The sequence below is a fragment of the Camarhynchus parvulus genome, chromosome 1 (genome assembly GCF_901933205.1).
Source record: "Camarhynchus parvulus chromosome 1, STF_HiC, whole genome shotgun sequence".
Taxonomy (NCBI): Eukaryota; Metazoa; Chordata; class Aves; order Passeriformes; family Thraupidae; genus Camarhynchus; species Camarhynchus parvulus.
Window position 1 is genome coordinate 107092260 of NC_044571.1, and position 17822 is coordinate 107110081.

Genomic DNA, 17822 nt, shown 5'->3' on the forward strand with positions numbered 1-17822 from the left:
ATAAACCACCTTTTTATTTTCATATATTAGAAGTGTGACCTTGGTGGTCACCTGTGTGTCAAAATGAAGTAGGCTTAAAAGCTCAGCCATTTATGATCTGATTTAAAAACAAAGTTCTAAATAAAATAATTAAATTTTACCTTTAGGGTAATACTGGGGAGAAAAATAAAAATTAAAAAAAACCCAACAAAAAGCCCCAAAACCAAACACAAAGAAATCACACACCCAAAATGTAATTAAAGCAATATCTAAACATGGAAACTAACAGCAAATGGCTAACCAGATGTGCTTCCCAGCACTTTTAGAGGTTCTTTTATCTTTGTGGTAGCCTGTAACAATGCCTTGAGCAAAACAATCTGTAAAGGATAGGTGTGTCTTTGTTTTCATGCAGCAGAGGAAAGGGGACTTACTGGTTTAGTAGCAGCTATTACACAGAACACATATAATAACAATATTCTAATACATAGAATATTTGACATGTTATTTTAACCATTCATATACAATAATTAATGTAGGAATTTTAATTTGTATTAAAAATAGAAAGTCACTGAAACAGCCAGCACCTACAGCCTTACACGGCTAAAATTTATCAAATATAAAGTACTGACTCCTCTGACTGTGGGCTATATGCAAGTTTTCTCCTGGGTCAAAATAATATGTGGTAATTATTAAACCTTTACTTTTAGAGAAAAGTAAAGGATTTTGATGAACATTTATAAAATGCATTAAAAATGGTTGGAATAAAGAAGATGCAGCAATTGTTGCACAATGCTATACTGATAATACCATCATAATATAAACACTTGGAATAAATTTATTGTCACTCTAACTCAACAGTTGAGAAAAAAGCTTAAAATAAGACTTGTTTCTTTCACCAATATCACTTTGATTTAAAATTCAGATTAGTCAAAAGGGAGTAATTTCCTGTTTCATTTATGCAAAAATAAGGTGGCAGACTGACAAAAGGATATTTTTTCTGCATATGCAGATACAGGTACATATAAATCACCCTTTGTCAGGGCATGAATTCTGCAAATATGTTCAACACTTATTAAAATATCTAATAAAGCATCTCTAGACACTCCACTGCACTGAAAATAAATTAGCAAGTGCAGATATGTCTGCAGTAACCCCTTGAGTAGTCATAAGTGAAAACACCCTTGTAAATTGTTTCATTCTTTTACTGATATGACTGAAATTAGTTTTATAATTGATGTTAAAGACATGAGATTGCTTTGAAGCATTAACAGATTGATCATCTAAATAAATATTAGAGTCAAGAGAGACTATGTCATTTTGCGCTCTACTTTTCCAACTGAAAATCATTCTCAGGATAATTGAAAAATTATGCAAAGAAACAGTTATTCTTGTTAATTTTAAGACGGGTAGAACAGCTTGTTAGGAAAATTCTATTTATATTACCTCCAAATACAGACAGAGCATTTATGCCAGTTTCTCCATTAGCCCTATGAAACACAATCTTTACAGAACATCTTAAGCAAATGGATCATTCTCAGATTCTAGTGTGCAAATGCTTGTATAGTAACCTTGTCAGCAAACTAGGAGTGTCACAGAGCTAAGTAAACTAGGAAAGCTTTGCAACCTAAGTTTATGGTGCATGTGAATATGCATTATAAAGGTATGCAAAAACTGATGATACCATTTTCACAACTGACATATTTTTTGTCTCCAAGAGGCTAAGAGCATCAAATAAAACTATTCATGGTACACAGAATGAATATTTACCAAAATTTACCAATAAAAACTTCAGATTCTGGTCCATACACTTACAAAATCTTCAGCTGTGCCCAACCAAGTCCATACAGAAAAACTGATTACGTGCTCATTATATTTACTCAAACTTTTTTTTTATCCCCATGATTGTAATTATTTTTTTTTCTCGTTCATCTTAGATTTTATTTTAGCAGGAAGAAGCCTTCCCAAATCCTGATTTTGAGATCAGTTTTGGTGAATGCTCTGTCAGTGCGTCCAGAACAAGTATATATCAATACGTTATGAGGAAAATGACAGGCATCAGCTTCTCAAGGAAAAAAAAAAGGCATGAAATGCCTCTGAAGTTACATCCTTCAAAATTAAGCGAAAAGAAAGACAAAGCAAACTCCTTCTTACACACACAGAAACAGCTTATAAAGGCACCTACCTACAGGCACAATGACAGCAGCTGTAGCATCTCACCTCTATCAGTCAATCTAGAACAGTGCCACTTTCTATTAACCAAGCAATAGAGGAACTAAAATTACTTCTCATGGTCTACACAAGTCACTCTGGTTGCTCCAGTGCATTTTGATGACTTAATTAGGAAGATGGTGCAGCACATGTGGTTTTCCAGCCAGGTTCATCACAAAGGCCACATCATCAAAGCACAAGAGTTGCGTCTTCTACAGCTAGATTAAAAATAGGGATTTCTTCATTAAGTGTCTTGCAGCTGACTGTGCCTCTTGATTTGTCTCCGTCTATTCAGACAATTAAATAAAGCGTCATGCTTTATTTATTTCTTTTTAAAGGCTAATAAAGAAGCTGTGAATTCAAGTACAGCTGGCAATCTTTTTATTTATTAAGACCTCAGTGTACACAGTGACAATCTCTGGAAGGCAAGGCACGTGCTGGGATTCTTTTTCCCCTTTTTAATGTATGTTCTCTTTGCAGGCACATCATTTCGTCTAATAGGAATTAGAAACCTTTGTTGTCCTCTTCAGCAGGGAGAGGAGTCAGAGAAAAATCATCACAAAAAGTCCAAAACAATTAAAAAACAAAAAAACTAAACCTACCAGGGAACATGGAAAACCTAAGGTCACACAAAAAAAGTCCACAAATATGAAATCTGAGTACAGAAATCTCAATACTTTGATAACGATAGATAAATGACAAAAACGTAAAAATCAGCTAGCATATAATCAAGTCAAAAAGTATTTAAAATTTAGTCACAATACTTCAAATTAATAAAAAAATAGCTATTTCCTTTTACTTCTATCAGCAAGGATGGATGACTAAAGAAATTACATGACTGTTATGTAGGTATATTAACTGAAAATATTATACAAGATATACTACGTGCTTTTCATTTCCTGATAACAAGAAATTATTCTCTTGTGTTATTAAGTAATCTCATTTGTATAGCCGTAATGGAAATTATGCATGGTAATGTCATACCATGGAAACACCATAATATTTCCTTGATAACAAATACATTGTATCACAACATAATGGGATCTAGCATTAGCCCATGACTATTAGGAAATTTTAAAAATATTCTACAAGGAAGGATAACATACTGCTCTGCACTTCAAAGAAAGCTGAATGTGCCATGAGGCAAGATGACTTTTCAGTCTTAAGAGTGACTAACTGATAATTGTATGTCATTATGCATATTTACAAAGGCATACGCACATGAGCATAAAAAAAAGCATTGGAGAAATGAGATGATCTCAGGTGCTAATTCTTTCTTTTTGCAGGAGGTTTAAGGATGGCCTATGCACTTTGCAGGGATAAGAGAGAAGCAAGAGGCAGATGTGAACGCAAGCATGGTCTTTTACCAGAGCAGAGATTTCAGTTTTTCTTAATTTCTTAACTCTTTTTATTTACTCAGCCTAAAAAAAAAACCTTCCTTTGGAGCCAAAATGTGAGGGGGGGTTTCTGATTTGGGTTTTGGTTTACATTTCCAGTTCTGAACTGACAATATTCTGTCCATTTCAAGTTAAATGGATGTGCATCATAGAAGCACATCTTTCTACGTGTTCCTTGACCCCAGCAAGGCCTACACTGTCTTTCTATTCTCCCTTAATGTGACCTTGACTTCCACAACCTACAAACTTGGTGGCACTTACAAGTGGAAGCAATACATTAAATCATCACCCCTTGCTACACATCACTTACAGATGCATTTGTCACCGTTATATTAAATTAGGATCACAAAAATGTAATTTATGGCCAAGAGTGACACTTCATAAAGCCTGTGAAAACAAAATTACCAGAGAATGTGCACCAAAAGACATTCCACTCCAATCTGGCAACAGAACAGATTCTCCAGGACTATGCTCTCTACAGTAGAAACTATGTGATAGAAAGTTAAGAGCATGTCAGGATGAATCTGGGAGCCTGGTTGGTGAGCTGGATTTGAGCTGGCACTGCACCCTTGACCTAGGGAAGGCTACCAACATAGTGGGATGCTTTAGTGAGGGCACAGCCAGCAGGGCAAGGGGCACTGGACTCCCTCCTGTTTTTTCCTAAGTGCACATGGAAGAAAAAGAAAAGAAAGAGTGCATCCAGTGCATACTAAATTATTTCCATGTGCCTTCCAACCTAATGACTTGCCGGATCCCATGAGTGTTTCTAAATCTGAGCTACTCACTTCAACTCATATCTATATGGATATTATAAATAAAAATATAGATAAACGTTATCTTTCTTTGGGCTCAGATTCAAGGACAGAAATAGAAATTGCATGGAATTTGAGGACTCCTTTTTGAAAATCTGACTCTCTTAAATCATATCCTTCCTTCTTTAGAGTCAAGATTACTCAGAGATTTATAGCTCAGATAAAGTTGCACATTCTCAGGTACAAAGTATTTGTTTGGATTTTTTTGCTTTTGCCCTTACCTTATTTTCCCTGTGACCTAAAAATCAAGCTTTGGAAGGCTTACTGACTCATCTCACAACAGTTACCAACATCACTTTACTTTCAGATGCTACAAATTTATAACAAGAAACCACAAAGCCCTGCCATTGTTTTTTACTATGAACTTTGCTGTTGGATCACTTGCTCAGAAAAGGTGAAAACTATTCTGAAGTACCTCCCAACTGAAGGAATTTAAATCCATATCCACCACTCTTCAAGAAGTGCCAAGATCACTTAATTTCCTTAGCTCAAGAAAAGAGGCCTCACTCTTCCTTCACATCTTCATGATCAGGGGCTTACATTAAAATTTAAGCATTCAATTCTCCTTGACTCTCAGCCTATGCCAAAAGACAGCATGGGTTGGTTGAGATTGGCTGAACATTCCCTTTTTTAAACATTATTCTCAAAAAAAGACCTGTGTAACCACAAAACTAGCTCAATCCTTCATCTGATGTATTCAATGCCTTGTTCAGCCATTAACAGATTTACTTTGAATATTTGACTGAAAATCCATTCAGGCACTCAAAAAGTACAGAAAAATGCCTGAATGCACATTACAAGACCCTGGTATTCTTCATGAAGCAGCAAATTAAGATCTTCAAGTGCTACAAACCTTTTATTCAATTCTCCTTCACAGGTTGCAGAGAAATTAGAAGAATGTGGAATTTCTTGTTAAAAATGTATCAAACAGACATGTAAATCCTAAGTAGCATATAAAGAGAACAAGTTCAGTAATGTTACAGGTCAAAATACAAATATTGTTTTCTCTAGCCAGATGAGCTGGAGTATTTTGAGTACTAAAAAGTTAACAGCAATTAAAAAAGAAAAAAAAATAGACATGAAAGAATTTACTTATGTTACTGAATTTTGATTGACTTGACAAAAGCTCTAATGAAAGAGTATTCGCATTCCAAAACAATTGCCTCTTTTTCACTGCCTCTAAGATGCTATAGTAAGCAATCTGAATTTACGGGAGTTTCTTTATGATCAATTGTCTCCTGTTGCAAACAGGCAAACAAGGTAGGAGGGTGAATTTATTTCCTGTAGTGTATCAGTAATGAGCCAGGAAGTATTAGGGAAAAGAAAATTTAAAATATTACTTTCTGTACAGAAGCTCTTGTCAAAAATTTCTCAAAAATCTGGGCCCAAAATACGTATTTTCCTTATCTTCCTCTCCGTAAGACCTATAGAGAATTCTGTTGCAAAAATCTTTTATAATCTATCAGAAGCACTCAAAATTTTGTTTGTTTTCAGCACTGCTGACAAATTTGTCATGTTTTCACAAGGCTTTCTTTGTGCAGGTATCTCTGTGAAGCTCAAGGATTGACAACAAACAACACAAGTGGCATCTACTCCAGTTCAGATGGAGAGATTTCCACAACAGTCACTGTTAAAGAATGAGGTTACAAACACAGCCAAATTCAGCAGGAATGCTCCTGTTGTCTCTATTAGCAGTCCAAAAATTTGTAAGTTTTCAGTTATTGATATCAAAAAGAAAAAAAATCAGTTCAAATTATTAACATCTTTTGCTGTATGTCATGTATAGTTCTGTTTTTTTGGTTTTTGGCTTTTTTGACAATCTAGTAACTGGTAACTTTAAAACACTTTAAAGACTTAACTGAAAACACAGAGCTCAACACATGCATCTAAATATAACGTGGCATTAGTTAATGCCATGTTTTCTTAGATCAGTGCACTTTAAAATCAGCTATCAAGTTTTCCAGCTTTAAAATATGCAGAGCAACTGGCAAGGAAAAAAAAAATCACATCTTTCCCAGATAACGTTCAATCCCTGATTAAATAAAGATGTGCCAAGGCAGAGATACTTTATGCCTCAGGAGACAGCCATGGTGGAATTGTGAGTGTATTTTATATGTGAATTAGAGGTAAGATGTAATGACATGAGATGAAAGGCTCAGCCATGATTTTAATAAAGGGGGGAGACAGTGCTTCCCTGTGGATCCCATATGCAAAAGAGTGAGACTCAACAAGAATATATGAAAAGATTCAACAAAAACTACAACAAATGCTTCAAAGTTATAAGGCCACTATTAAAATTCATCACATTTTACTGAAGCTGAGTATTCCAGATCTGAGGGTAAGCTCTAACACATTTCTGATAAATTTAATTTCATATGAAAAGCTAAGTCATCAGTAAGGCTGGAATATTTTCAATTTTTAGATAAGACAGAGTTATGTGTTTTGAAACCATAACATTTCATTTTTTAAAGGCTTCTAATAACATCACCTAAAAATAATTCCATGTAATTTGTTATTTTAAGAGCAAGGTTTTAATTGTAATAAAATATCACAATTTAGTAGTACTATGATAACAGACATTTCAGCTTTTTAGTGCTTTTAGCAATCCTCAGGAAAAGCTATTACCTATTGCTCTATTGATTTTTTAAATTTTTTTATGGCTGCAGCAGAATTCTAAAGAACCATTACTTAATTTTCTTTCATTAAATATAGGAAATAGTTTGAGATTTTTCACAGTTCTCTCTCTTCCTGTGCATCGAAAAAAAAAAAGACGTGCCTTTGTAAGGAATAGACATGAAAAGAGCAAAATGAATGGGATGAACTGCTTAAAGGAAAAAAATAATCCTGCTTTATTTGATCTTTTGTGATAATCACACTCCTGGCCCCCTGCCAGTAAGGCTCAGCATGCTGATGTCTGGCCAAGTACAGTAATCTCTTGGTTCAAGTCTGAGGTCTGTGATGAAAATTACAAAGCAGGGGCAAAAATCAAAATGCCACCTGTGATTTTATTCTGAAACTAATTTGATGGAAAAAGTAATACAATGAAAACAGTCTTTTTAGTAAAGACTATGAAACTATGACTAAATTGAAACCAATGCAAGTGGATGGAGGTAGCTATCAAGCAAATACATTTGGATCTGCAGGCATTCCTTTTAAAATGAGCAGTAGATGTCTTTGTGACAGGTAAATTGCTTTGAGATTATGTTTGAAGTCCGAGGTCAAACTTTTAAAATGATAATTTTAACTTTCATCTTCCTTTTTTTCTGGAGTCTTTCTGCATTTGAAACCAACAAAACAAGGATAAATCCCCCAATAATTTATTTCCTTATTTTCTGTGAACCACCATACAATACAGGCGAACAAACAAATCCTTGAGGAAGTCTTCTTCCTTTCTCTTTTCATTCAGAAGTCTGTATTTGAGCTAGTTGCTCAAAGATATAGGGAAAAGAATTGTATAGCCACAAAATTCTGTACTCACAATTTATTCAAATTAGAAATTAAGCCAGTAAAGTCTTCTAAATTATTATTCAGATTGAAAGCAGAAAAAGCAATCAGTAAAAACCAGCATGTCACTTTTTTTCTATATAGTTATTGTGTCTTCCTGAAAGGTTGTACATCATTAGTAGAACTGATCAAAGTTTGTTTAGATTTTTCTTTACAAATATTGAAAATTATTACTTGGAAGCTGCTTTTGGAGACTTATTCTTCAGCAAAACCCCAATGCAACATTTTCTTTCTTTTGTGTTACTAGAACAAAAATCCACTATTTGCTGAAGTGATATGGGTTCCCTATTTTACCACCACCTTCTTTATAAATTGTATCTTAACATTTTTATATACACTATTCCTCTCTGAACTGGTAAGAATTACCATATGTAAGCACTAGGACAATTCCTGATCTCTGGGTCTCACTGAAACACTGCATTTCAGCACTCCCCAGCTGCTATTTTTCTTTTCTTCAAGAAGGTTCTCTATGGATTTCCAATTCTCTTTGATATTCAAGTCTGTTTCTGCACTCTATCTCTTCCCCTCACCAACTGTGCTAATCAAAGGAATGCTTTAATAGCCACCTTAACCTTCTCATATTTTCATGCCACTCCTTTTCTATACTTTCCTTTGCAGTCAAAAAAAACCAAACATTGCAGCACAGACAATACAATTAAATTGCCAAATTCTGTGTGTCATGCATGCAGATAGGCTCACAACTTCCTTAACTCCACACATACACATGTTTTAACACCCAGAGAGAACTTCAGGTATATTCATGCACATATTCACATGGACAGGAAAAAAAATCCATGAGCATTTATGTTTAAATAAAAGGCACCTACCTGGAATGAGCTGGCCCAGTAATTGATGGCATCTGGAAAGGCTGAATACAGCTACTACAGCCAGAAAAGGATAATGTTTCCATTTCATGATGCGTCCCTCCTTGCATTACACCAGCTCAGCAGCACTAACAGTAAATGTCACCTGAAATACACCATGGAAATAAGAAGAGAAGAATTAATGACAAATTGAGGTACTAATAAATATTTCTGTCCAGAGTAACTCTATGAAGAATGCTGGTTCCAATACAGCTCTAGCTATTAAAACAATGTTAAATTATCTAACAGTTAGGCAGTGGAAAACCACAACCAGAATATTAGCTATCCTTGCAGAGCAGACAACCCCAAACCAGATGTTTTAAAGGGAGACACAAGGATCCCCATAGTGCACATCTGTGTTTTAAAGTGCTGCATGTTGTTTGGTTAAGTTATTAAAGAAATTGCTCACTTCAGCAGGATAATTAAGCACATGTCTAATCCATCTCAGTGCTGGAAATACTTAAACTCTTGCATAAGTTGAAAACACTCTCAAGGCTATTCAACTTACTATGAAAGGAGGGTTAAAACTTCACTTTAGTCTTCTTATGAAATTATGTTTTGCTGAAGGAGGATTAGGGATAATTTTACCCAGTAATAACTTGAACAATTAAGACAATTTTCTGGTGAGTTTCGCTGTTCTTAAGGGCAGAAAGTTTTCATCTGATTGACAGGAATGCAATCTTATGAAGGAAGACAATATTTTGAATTTTTAAAAAATTAAATATTTTTAACCAAAATATTACTTTCAGATGCATCATTCTGACCACCACATCTGTAGATTAAAAAGCATTCACAGCTCTACCAGTGCTTACAAGCCATCTCTGCTCATCCTACTCATTTGTTTACTCTTCACCTATGTTAGCGGTTAGTATAGACTTGTCCAGAAATCATGGAATTGCTGGGGTTGGAAGGGACCCCTGAAGTTCATCCAGCCCAATCCCTTGCCAAGGGAGGGTTACCTGGAGCAGGTTACACTGGAGTGCATCTAGGTGGGAACAGGAATGTCCCCAAAGGGGGAGACCCCATGGCCTCCCTGGGCCTCAGGCCTTGTTTTCAGCCTGTTCCAAAGGCCTTTCCTCTAAACTTTCCTAAAACACATATGATGTTTTACAGATTATTTCACAGTAGATTTCTAAAAGCAGTAAGATGTTTTTTAGATAATTAAATACACACAATCTGAAATAGAATTTTTTCATTTTGGGGGATTTATTTTAGGAGAGGTTCTTGAGTGTTTTGTTTTGTTTTTTTTAAAGGGCCATTCTCTGAATACAAACACAAATGCATGTGAATGTAACATTCCATGTAACATATTCCAGAGTATCTGGGTTCATGACAAGCTCTTGATGGTGAAAACAGACAGTTTTAAGTGTCTGTCAGGTTATGAGATGTGTCAAATTGCTCAACCCTAACCAAAAATTAGAGACCACCAAGCAACTGTAAATCTGATGAACACTGACACAACAAAATCTACTCCAGCAATAAATAATTATGTTAGACTTTCACAATGTTATAACTTCACAACTACACTTATTTCGCTGTTCTTGTTGTTAATGTACACTCAGAGATGGCCAGTTTGAATTATGAGTCCTACATTACTTCAATGCCAGCAGACATAATTGCAATGGTGAAGAAAACTACAGTGACACCAGTCACTTGTTCGTGCTGTTGGGACAGAGGAGTTTCATCAGTAAATCTAATACATATTTAATGACTACAGATGAAGAGTTGCATGACTACTGGGAGCACTCAGTGCCACCTGACACTTTTGGATGTTCAAAAATGCATAAATAAGTTTCATATGAACAGGTTCAATCTCCCACCCATGTTGCATTTTAAATTTTTTGTGTTGCACCTGTGCCTCTACTATCTTAGTAACTAGAAATAATAATAATAATCCATTTCCTATTATAACTACCTGCGTCTTACAACATATTTTACTACTTTTTTTCCCTCTCATTTCAACCACACTGCACACAAAAACTCCCTATTCCTTCCATTCTCATTCTTTTAATTTCCCCTATCATTCATATGGCTGCTCTTCTGTTGCAAACAGCTTGACAGCTCTTAATGGCAGAGTTAACTGCAATTAATGGCCAAGGTGTTACATGCTGCTCTAAATGCTGTTCATGGTAGGACTCCAAGACTGAAATTTGCAGGTTCAGGCCCTTAGAATATCCATCTCTTTTTCTGTACAGTAATATAGGTTTACTCTGTAAAACTATTTACTGCTTTGGTTTCAGACTCCCATTGTTTCTTCACCTTCACTTTCTGCTGTGAACACAAGACTGAATGTTGTTTCTAACACAAAGATGAGGATGCAGCCCTTGGATTTTCCTTCTTCAAACAAAACCAGGACAATAACACTTTCAGTTCAGGATTTACTTTGTCATTATAATGTGAGGTAAAGGAACACAGGTGAAGGAGGAGAGTTGAGCCTAGGAAAAACAACAAGGTAAGAGAGGGAGGGTTTTAATTTTTGTCTTTTTCTCACCATCCAATTCTACTTTAATCAAAAATAAATTTTGATTTTTGGCCAAGATCAACTGACCCCAACAGTGAAGTTGCAGGGAAGAGATGAATGCCAGGAACATACCTGATGGCACTCACCTTCTCTGTGAAGGTAGGCCATGCACAAATCCATTTCATCTTTCCTTACCTCTCTCTTGCATTTACTTCACTGGTAGACTCTGATGTCTTTTTAATCTCTGTATGTGACAGAGCTCCACAGAGGGCTCTGACCATGAATGCTTGGCTGTTTGGTTAAAAGCTTTTTCACCCTCTTATTCTTCTTGTAGGCTTATACTTGAAATAAAATATTTCATTCTAAAGCTGGAAATTATCTCAGCATCATTAAAAATATTATTCTTACAGAAAATTTCAGTAGAAACAGCTTTCATTAAGCCAGATAATTTTAATAGGAAAACAACATTTTTTAGTCTACAGTTTAAAAACAAATCCTGTAGATATTCCTTGAAAACAATCCTCAACAGGAGGCTAATTCTCTTCATTTGGGGTACAGAGCTTCTGAAAGAGTAGCCCTGATCACAGGAAAGATAAAGTAGAAAGAGTTGTCATCAGAATGGTTTTCAGATAGAAGTTGAGTCCAGCAAAAGAGAAACAAGATCTTTTCATCATCTATTGCCACATTGCCACAATTCTTGCACTACACAACAACAGAAGAAACACCCAGAAATGCACTGCAGCCAAAGGGTCTCAGATGAAATTCTCTGCAATTAGTTTTTCAGTGTCTGACCTACAAAACTAACGCTGCAGAATGATGACTGGCACTAATTAGATGTTGCCAGTGACAGGAGAAGGATGCACTCACCACAGACACTTCAGCTTTTCTGAGACCTCACCTCACTCTGCATCAAATGACCACAAACCTTCACTAGAATGTGCAAGAAAAGATTCAGACCCAATGCCTTGTCCAGGGTGCACAATGAAGATAAACACTGGCTTCTCTATGACATTATAATCATTAAAGAATCAATGGCAAATTAAACTGCACAAGCCCAGAGGGGAAAGGAGTAGCGTGGTAAACGCAGGGAAAAGGTCCAATCAATTTTTTTCCTCCACTCCCAAAGTCTAGTGCTATTTATCACTACAGCCAGTGTAGAAGCAAAGACACAGACAAGATCAAACCAAAGCTGGTTTTATTTTCACGTCTTTAGGGGCTTTGTTTGTTTGGGTTTTTTTTCCCCCAAAAATGTGATAACTATTGATGGTTCTCTTAGGTAATCAGCTTCCTAAGACTAGATTTTGACAGGCTCTTGAGTAGAAAGAGTGGACACAAACGTCAGGTAATTAAGATTCTAGCTTGTAAAAATAACCTCCCTTTATAAAATATATGCACTTTGGTAAATATTATGTTAAAGAAGATTGCTTATCTACAGAATGCAGCAGAATTTTCATTTGTCTTGTACCCAGCCATTTAGGAGTGGACTAACAAAATTTCACCAAAAAGAGAAAAAAAACAACAGAAAATATTCCTTTTGAAGCAAGGTTCGCTACTTTTGGAAGTGGAATTTTTTAAAGCTTGCCATGCATTTTTAGGCATTCTGGCAGTGGAGGGTCCTTCCCTTACTTTCAATCCCCATGCCCATTAGTCAGACACTCAGTTATGTGGTCATCTCTGTTTAGACTGACACTACTTCTGAACTTACTCCTCCTGTGCCATAACATCAGTACAATTACAGATTACTGCAATTAAGAACTTCCCTTTACTATTTTAAACATCCTGTCTATGTTAAACTAAATTTACTTCAAGTTCCAGAAGGAAGCTCTGCCCTACATTGTCTCAACTCTATCCATTTAGGAGCAAAAATGACAGAGGTGATGAACTAGGGGGAAAAGTCTGGTTAGCTCCTTTTTTGCTGTAAAGTAAACCTACTCTACCAAGATCAAAGCAGCTGAAAAATATAAATCTATTTAAACCAAAGTAGTTATCAGTATAACTCATCTATGGGTGTAGACTGTCACCCTTTCAGTGACAGTTTCAACAGACATTCATGAAGATCATCTTATTTAATCTTTAGCAGTCCCAGACATTTGCATTTTTAGAACCAACTGTTAACAATTGGTTTTAACAGTTATGATGCAAGATTTGCACTTGACTTACTTTCAGCTGTGGTTTGCTTGCTTCTTTAATGCAGTGAGAAACCCAAGAGTAAAATATTTGTTGTTAATAATAGCAATGTATTGAACGTGCTCAGTTTACATTCCCAAGCTGGCAGGTGACCAACTTCTATGTAAAGCAGTCTTACCTAGATTGTGACTTGATTTCTGTATGGTAGTTTCGCTGCCTAAGCAATACAACAGGAATAGCTCATCTACTATAATTAAAATTGAAAAGAAGCTGTGTCCATACTCATGCCCTTGTAGTTAAGCATAGTCTGAGGCATCAGACACAACAAAAGAACCCAGTTTTTCTGCCACCAGCTCCTTGGACCTGACAGATGCACAGGAGAGACTGCTGAGAACTGGAAAAAAGCAAGAGATTCTCCTATCTTCAGGATTAACAATTCAGGGAAGAACAGACCTCTTAGCCTCATCTCAAACCCTAAGAAGGTGAGCAATGAACCCATTCTGGAGACCATCTCCATATGCATGGAAGGACAAGGAGGTCACCAGTAGTCAGCATGGTTTTATAAAGAAAAAAAGGTATTTAACCAACCTGAAAGCCTCCTGTGATGATTGGCTTGGTAGCTAAGGGGAGACCAGTGGGTATTGTTTATCCTGACTATAAGGAGGCCTTTGATGATTTATTCCATAAGATCCTGGTAAAGAAGGTGATGAGGTACAAACTAGATCAGTAGAGAGTGAGATGGACTAAAAACTACCTGAAATGTCAGGTTTAAAGGATTATCAGCATCACAAAACCCAGTTTGCAGTCCCTTGAGGTACATCCCAGGGGCTGCTACTGGGTCCAACACTGTTTAATCTCATTACCAGTTAGTGGACAGTAAGACTGAGTACACCCTCAGCAAGTTTGAAGGTGGCATAAAACTGGGAAGAGAGGGAGCATGGTTGTAGTACTATCCAGAGAGACCTCTGCAGGTTGGAAAAATCTCATTCAATTCCAAGAGTAATCCTAATTCGAATCCTGCATTGCGTGAGGAATAATCTAGAGCGCAGCTGGCTGGAAAGCAGCTCTGCCAAACTCAGTGCTCCTTCTGTACAAAAAGTTGAGCAGCTATGTGTTCTTGAAGAAAAGAAGGCCAAAGATACCCTGGACTAGTCTGGGAAAGCTGACAGCAGGTAGGAGGAAGGGTTCCTTCTCCCTCTCCCAAGCAGAGGTGAGGCCCCACCTGGGGTGATTTACCCAGCATTGGGGTCCTCAGTACAAGACTGACAGTGGAGCAAATTCAGCAGAAGAGCACATAAATGTTTAAGAGTTAGGAAAATCTGTCATTTGGGAAGAGGCTGGGACTGCTCAATCAGCAGAAAATCCGGGGAATCAGATCCATGTGAATAAATCCTTCCTGAGATGTAATGAAAAATAAAGAGCCACTGCCTCTTGGCAGTGGTGGCCATTGACAGGGCTAAAAGCACAAGATGAAACGCAGAAATTCCACTTAGATATAAGAAAAAAACTTCTTTACAGCAAGGCTGAATGAATGCACAGTGGAATAGGCAGCCTGGATAAATGTGGTTACTCCACCTTCAGATGCAAAAGATAAGACATTCCCAAGCAACTAAATTATCCTCTCCCTACCTCATCTTTGATTATCCTGCTTCCAGGCTTAGGAATATTGCATCAAAACCAGCAATCCATATTCTGTTTTGGGAATAGAATATTAAAAAGTGTCCAGCTCTGAATAACGAAAGGCTTTCTCACTGAAAATTGGTCACAAAATGCTTAGAAGCTGTAATGCAGGGTGACTAGAAGAGCTGTCAGCATCAAATAGTCCTGGAGCAGGGGCAGACTGAATGAAGAGAGCATGCTGGGGATGCTCTTTAGGGCTTAATAGAAAAAAAATAATTAAATAATATGAATACAAAAATCACTTATTCTGTGAAAAGCCCTCAATTCACGGTCAATAAATAGAAAGTTGAGGAGGTTTGTGATGACATTTTTAGGGGAATAACCTTATGATCCCACAGGGAAAGAGAACAAGCAGACAGATGAATGTTTATACATGCTATGCAGCATTGTAAGCTATGGCCTGTCATCAGTGTGATAGTTGTGTTCAGGTTGATTATTCCCCCGGAATGCAAAAATCAATTCTAACTTGCAGACTATTATTTTGCACAGACCTTCAGTATTGCAGATTTTGTTCTCTATTTTATCTTCAGGCACTCTCAGGGGAGCAATCAGAGGCCAAAAGGTAATTGGTAACAGTCACCAGTGAATTCACTGAACAAAACTTTCCTCAAATCCAGAAAGTGATTTCATTCTGCTAATTAGCCTTTTTTTTTTCCTGTGGAAACTGCTGATATAGCTAAAAGCTGGGGGAAGGGAGGGGAGTATGTGTGTCATCACTGTCAATAAGCTATTCAAGGAAGGGAGAGAGGGAGAGCCATCAAGGTCTTAGCTAGGAGTTTAACAGTGCAGGGTAGCCTGGGTGTGCACAAAAGTGCCTGAGTGAGAGGAGGTGGTGACGTGGCTTTAGAGGTCTTTAATGTGACAAAATTTACTTCAAGCCAAGAGGAAGGAGACACTCCGGGTTGTTCTCCCCAATAGAAACCAGGCAGCCTTACATAATTCATGCTCAGTAAACACAGAATTTCTCTATAATTAAAATAAATCTGGAACAGAACTACCATCAACAGCAGCTTCAGCTGACTTGCTCCATGCAACTCTAAACCACAAGACTTTTGAAGCAACTGTCTGGAGTGGCTTTTCATACAATTTCATATTTCTCAAAATTTTACTCCCTGTGATCAGCCTGGGTCTCCCTTTTTGCACAATTAGATGCTGTTTATTAATGAGGACAAGCAAGCAAATGGGAAACAAATCCTGTAGTAACTAACAGCACTACAGAAAACCCCATGAGAAAATGAATGGAATTCAGACTTGGATTTGGATGTGGTACCACATCCAAAATATAAAGCTGACAAATCTTGGTTAGCAGCTGGATCACAAATGGAGGCAAAGTATCTGCAAAGAAATTGCAGATAGTCGTGAGACTAAAAATGGTAACAAAATAATAGATTATCTATAAGGTCGACACATTTAAAATTCTTTGCCTTGTTATAGTGAGGTTTTTCTTTTTCTGTGATTCAACAACCAGGAAATAAAACTTGAACATGATTTTGAACCCAAATTGCAAGACTGCCTAACATCACATACTTGTCTATACCTACTCAGAAGAAAGTATGTATGATACATGTAATATGAAATATATATGATATGAAATAATTTTCTCATCATTTCTCAAGCATGGGAGTTTCTCAGTTCAGAAGTCTCCTACTGAATGTCAGGAAGAAAGTGGCGCTTTACTTCCTATTACGTAATTCCACCTTTCCATTCTACAAATTCCTTTTGCACATAAATGGTGCAAGAATTAAGTACCTCCAGTTCAAACTTATATAGCTTCCTTCAAGGAGGTTTGAACTTCTTGTAAGAAATGAGATCTTTTGAAAATAATCTAAATCTATGAGAATTTTAGTAACAGTGTAATGAGACCTGTGTTTTTCCACCACAAAAATTTGAAAATCTGGCAAAATGTTTAAAAATTTTGTGCACAACCAAGAACTGATCTAAATAAAGCAAAAACCCTCATACTTTGCATTCCTGGTGCACTATCTCCTTTTGTCCTTTGGCAAATAAAACAAAAGACTCACGTCTCAGCTACCAAGACTTTCAAGGGAGTATTTGGGACCTGTGGTCTCTACATCTGTACACTCATCAGTTTATTAATAGGAAAAATATTAATGCCTTGATGTAATTAGTAGTTTCTTGACTTGTAAGAAATCCTGACAGCTTTCAAACACTATTAAGTAGTGGACATTTGAAGAAGTGGCTGCTGTCAAAAGTGCTTCCAAGTACAGTCACACCAGAAAAGAAACATTTGACAGAAAGAAAATCCAGTGCTGAAAAGTTAAAAAAACCCCAACAAAAACAAACCAGTCATTTTAACTGCATTTTGACTCATCTGCTATACCTCATGTAAAAAACAAGGGTTTTTCAAAGGCATTTAAGATTTGAGCATTCATAGTATCTTTGAATGTCCTCAGCAGCACCAGAAAAGAGGGATTCAATTTTCAAAGATAATTGTGTCAGATAGCTGTCTCATCCCTTTTCAGAAACAATCTGATAAATACCTAATTACCAGCCAAGTGATTTCAGAGCCACACAGCTGGGCCTGAGAAAAGGCTACAGGGAATGACAAGGTCCCCATAAGCCATCAAGAGCAAGAAGCATTTGGCTTGTGAATTGCTTCATTTATTCAGCTGATAAAATGCATAGAAAGTCCCCAGAGGAAAAAAAAAATCATAAAATATTGAAATAATACATAGAACTAATATTTAACCAGAGAAGTAAAATATTTTCAAATAACACAGAATTGCATACTACAGAACAATTACATTCCAAAATCCACATTGGTAATTAG

The 17822-nt window shown here is 36.5% G+C and overlaps 1 protein-coding gene across 4 annotated transcripts in view; it reads right to left on the bottom strand.

The window, feature by feature from the left end:
• Nucleotides 1–17822, bottom strand: part of ROBO1 (roundabout guidance receptor 1) — a 688715-nt gene that overhangs the window by 587942 nt on the left and 82951 nt on the right. For all 4 annotated transcript variants that reach the window (XM_030954600.1, XM_030954625.1, XM_030954591.1 and 1 more), the window contains exon 2: nt 8728–8869. In XM_030954600.1, coding sequence (XP_030810460.1) covers nt 8728–8815 — 88 coding nt within the window. In that variant the 5' untranslated portion in view covers nt 8816–8869. The remainder of the gene's footprint in view (nt 1–8727; nt 8870–17822) is intronic.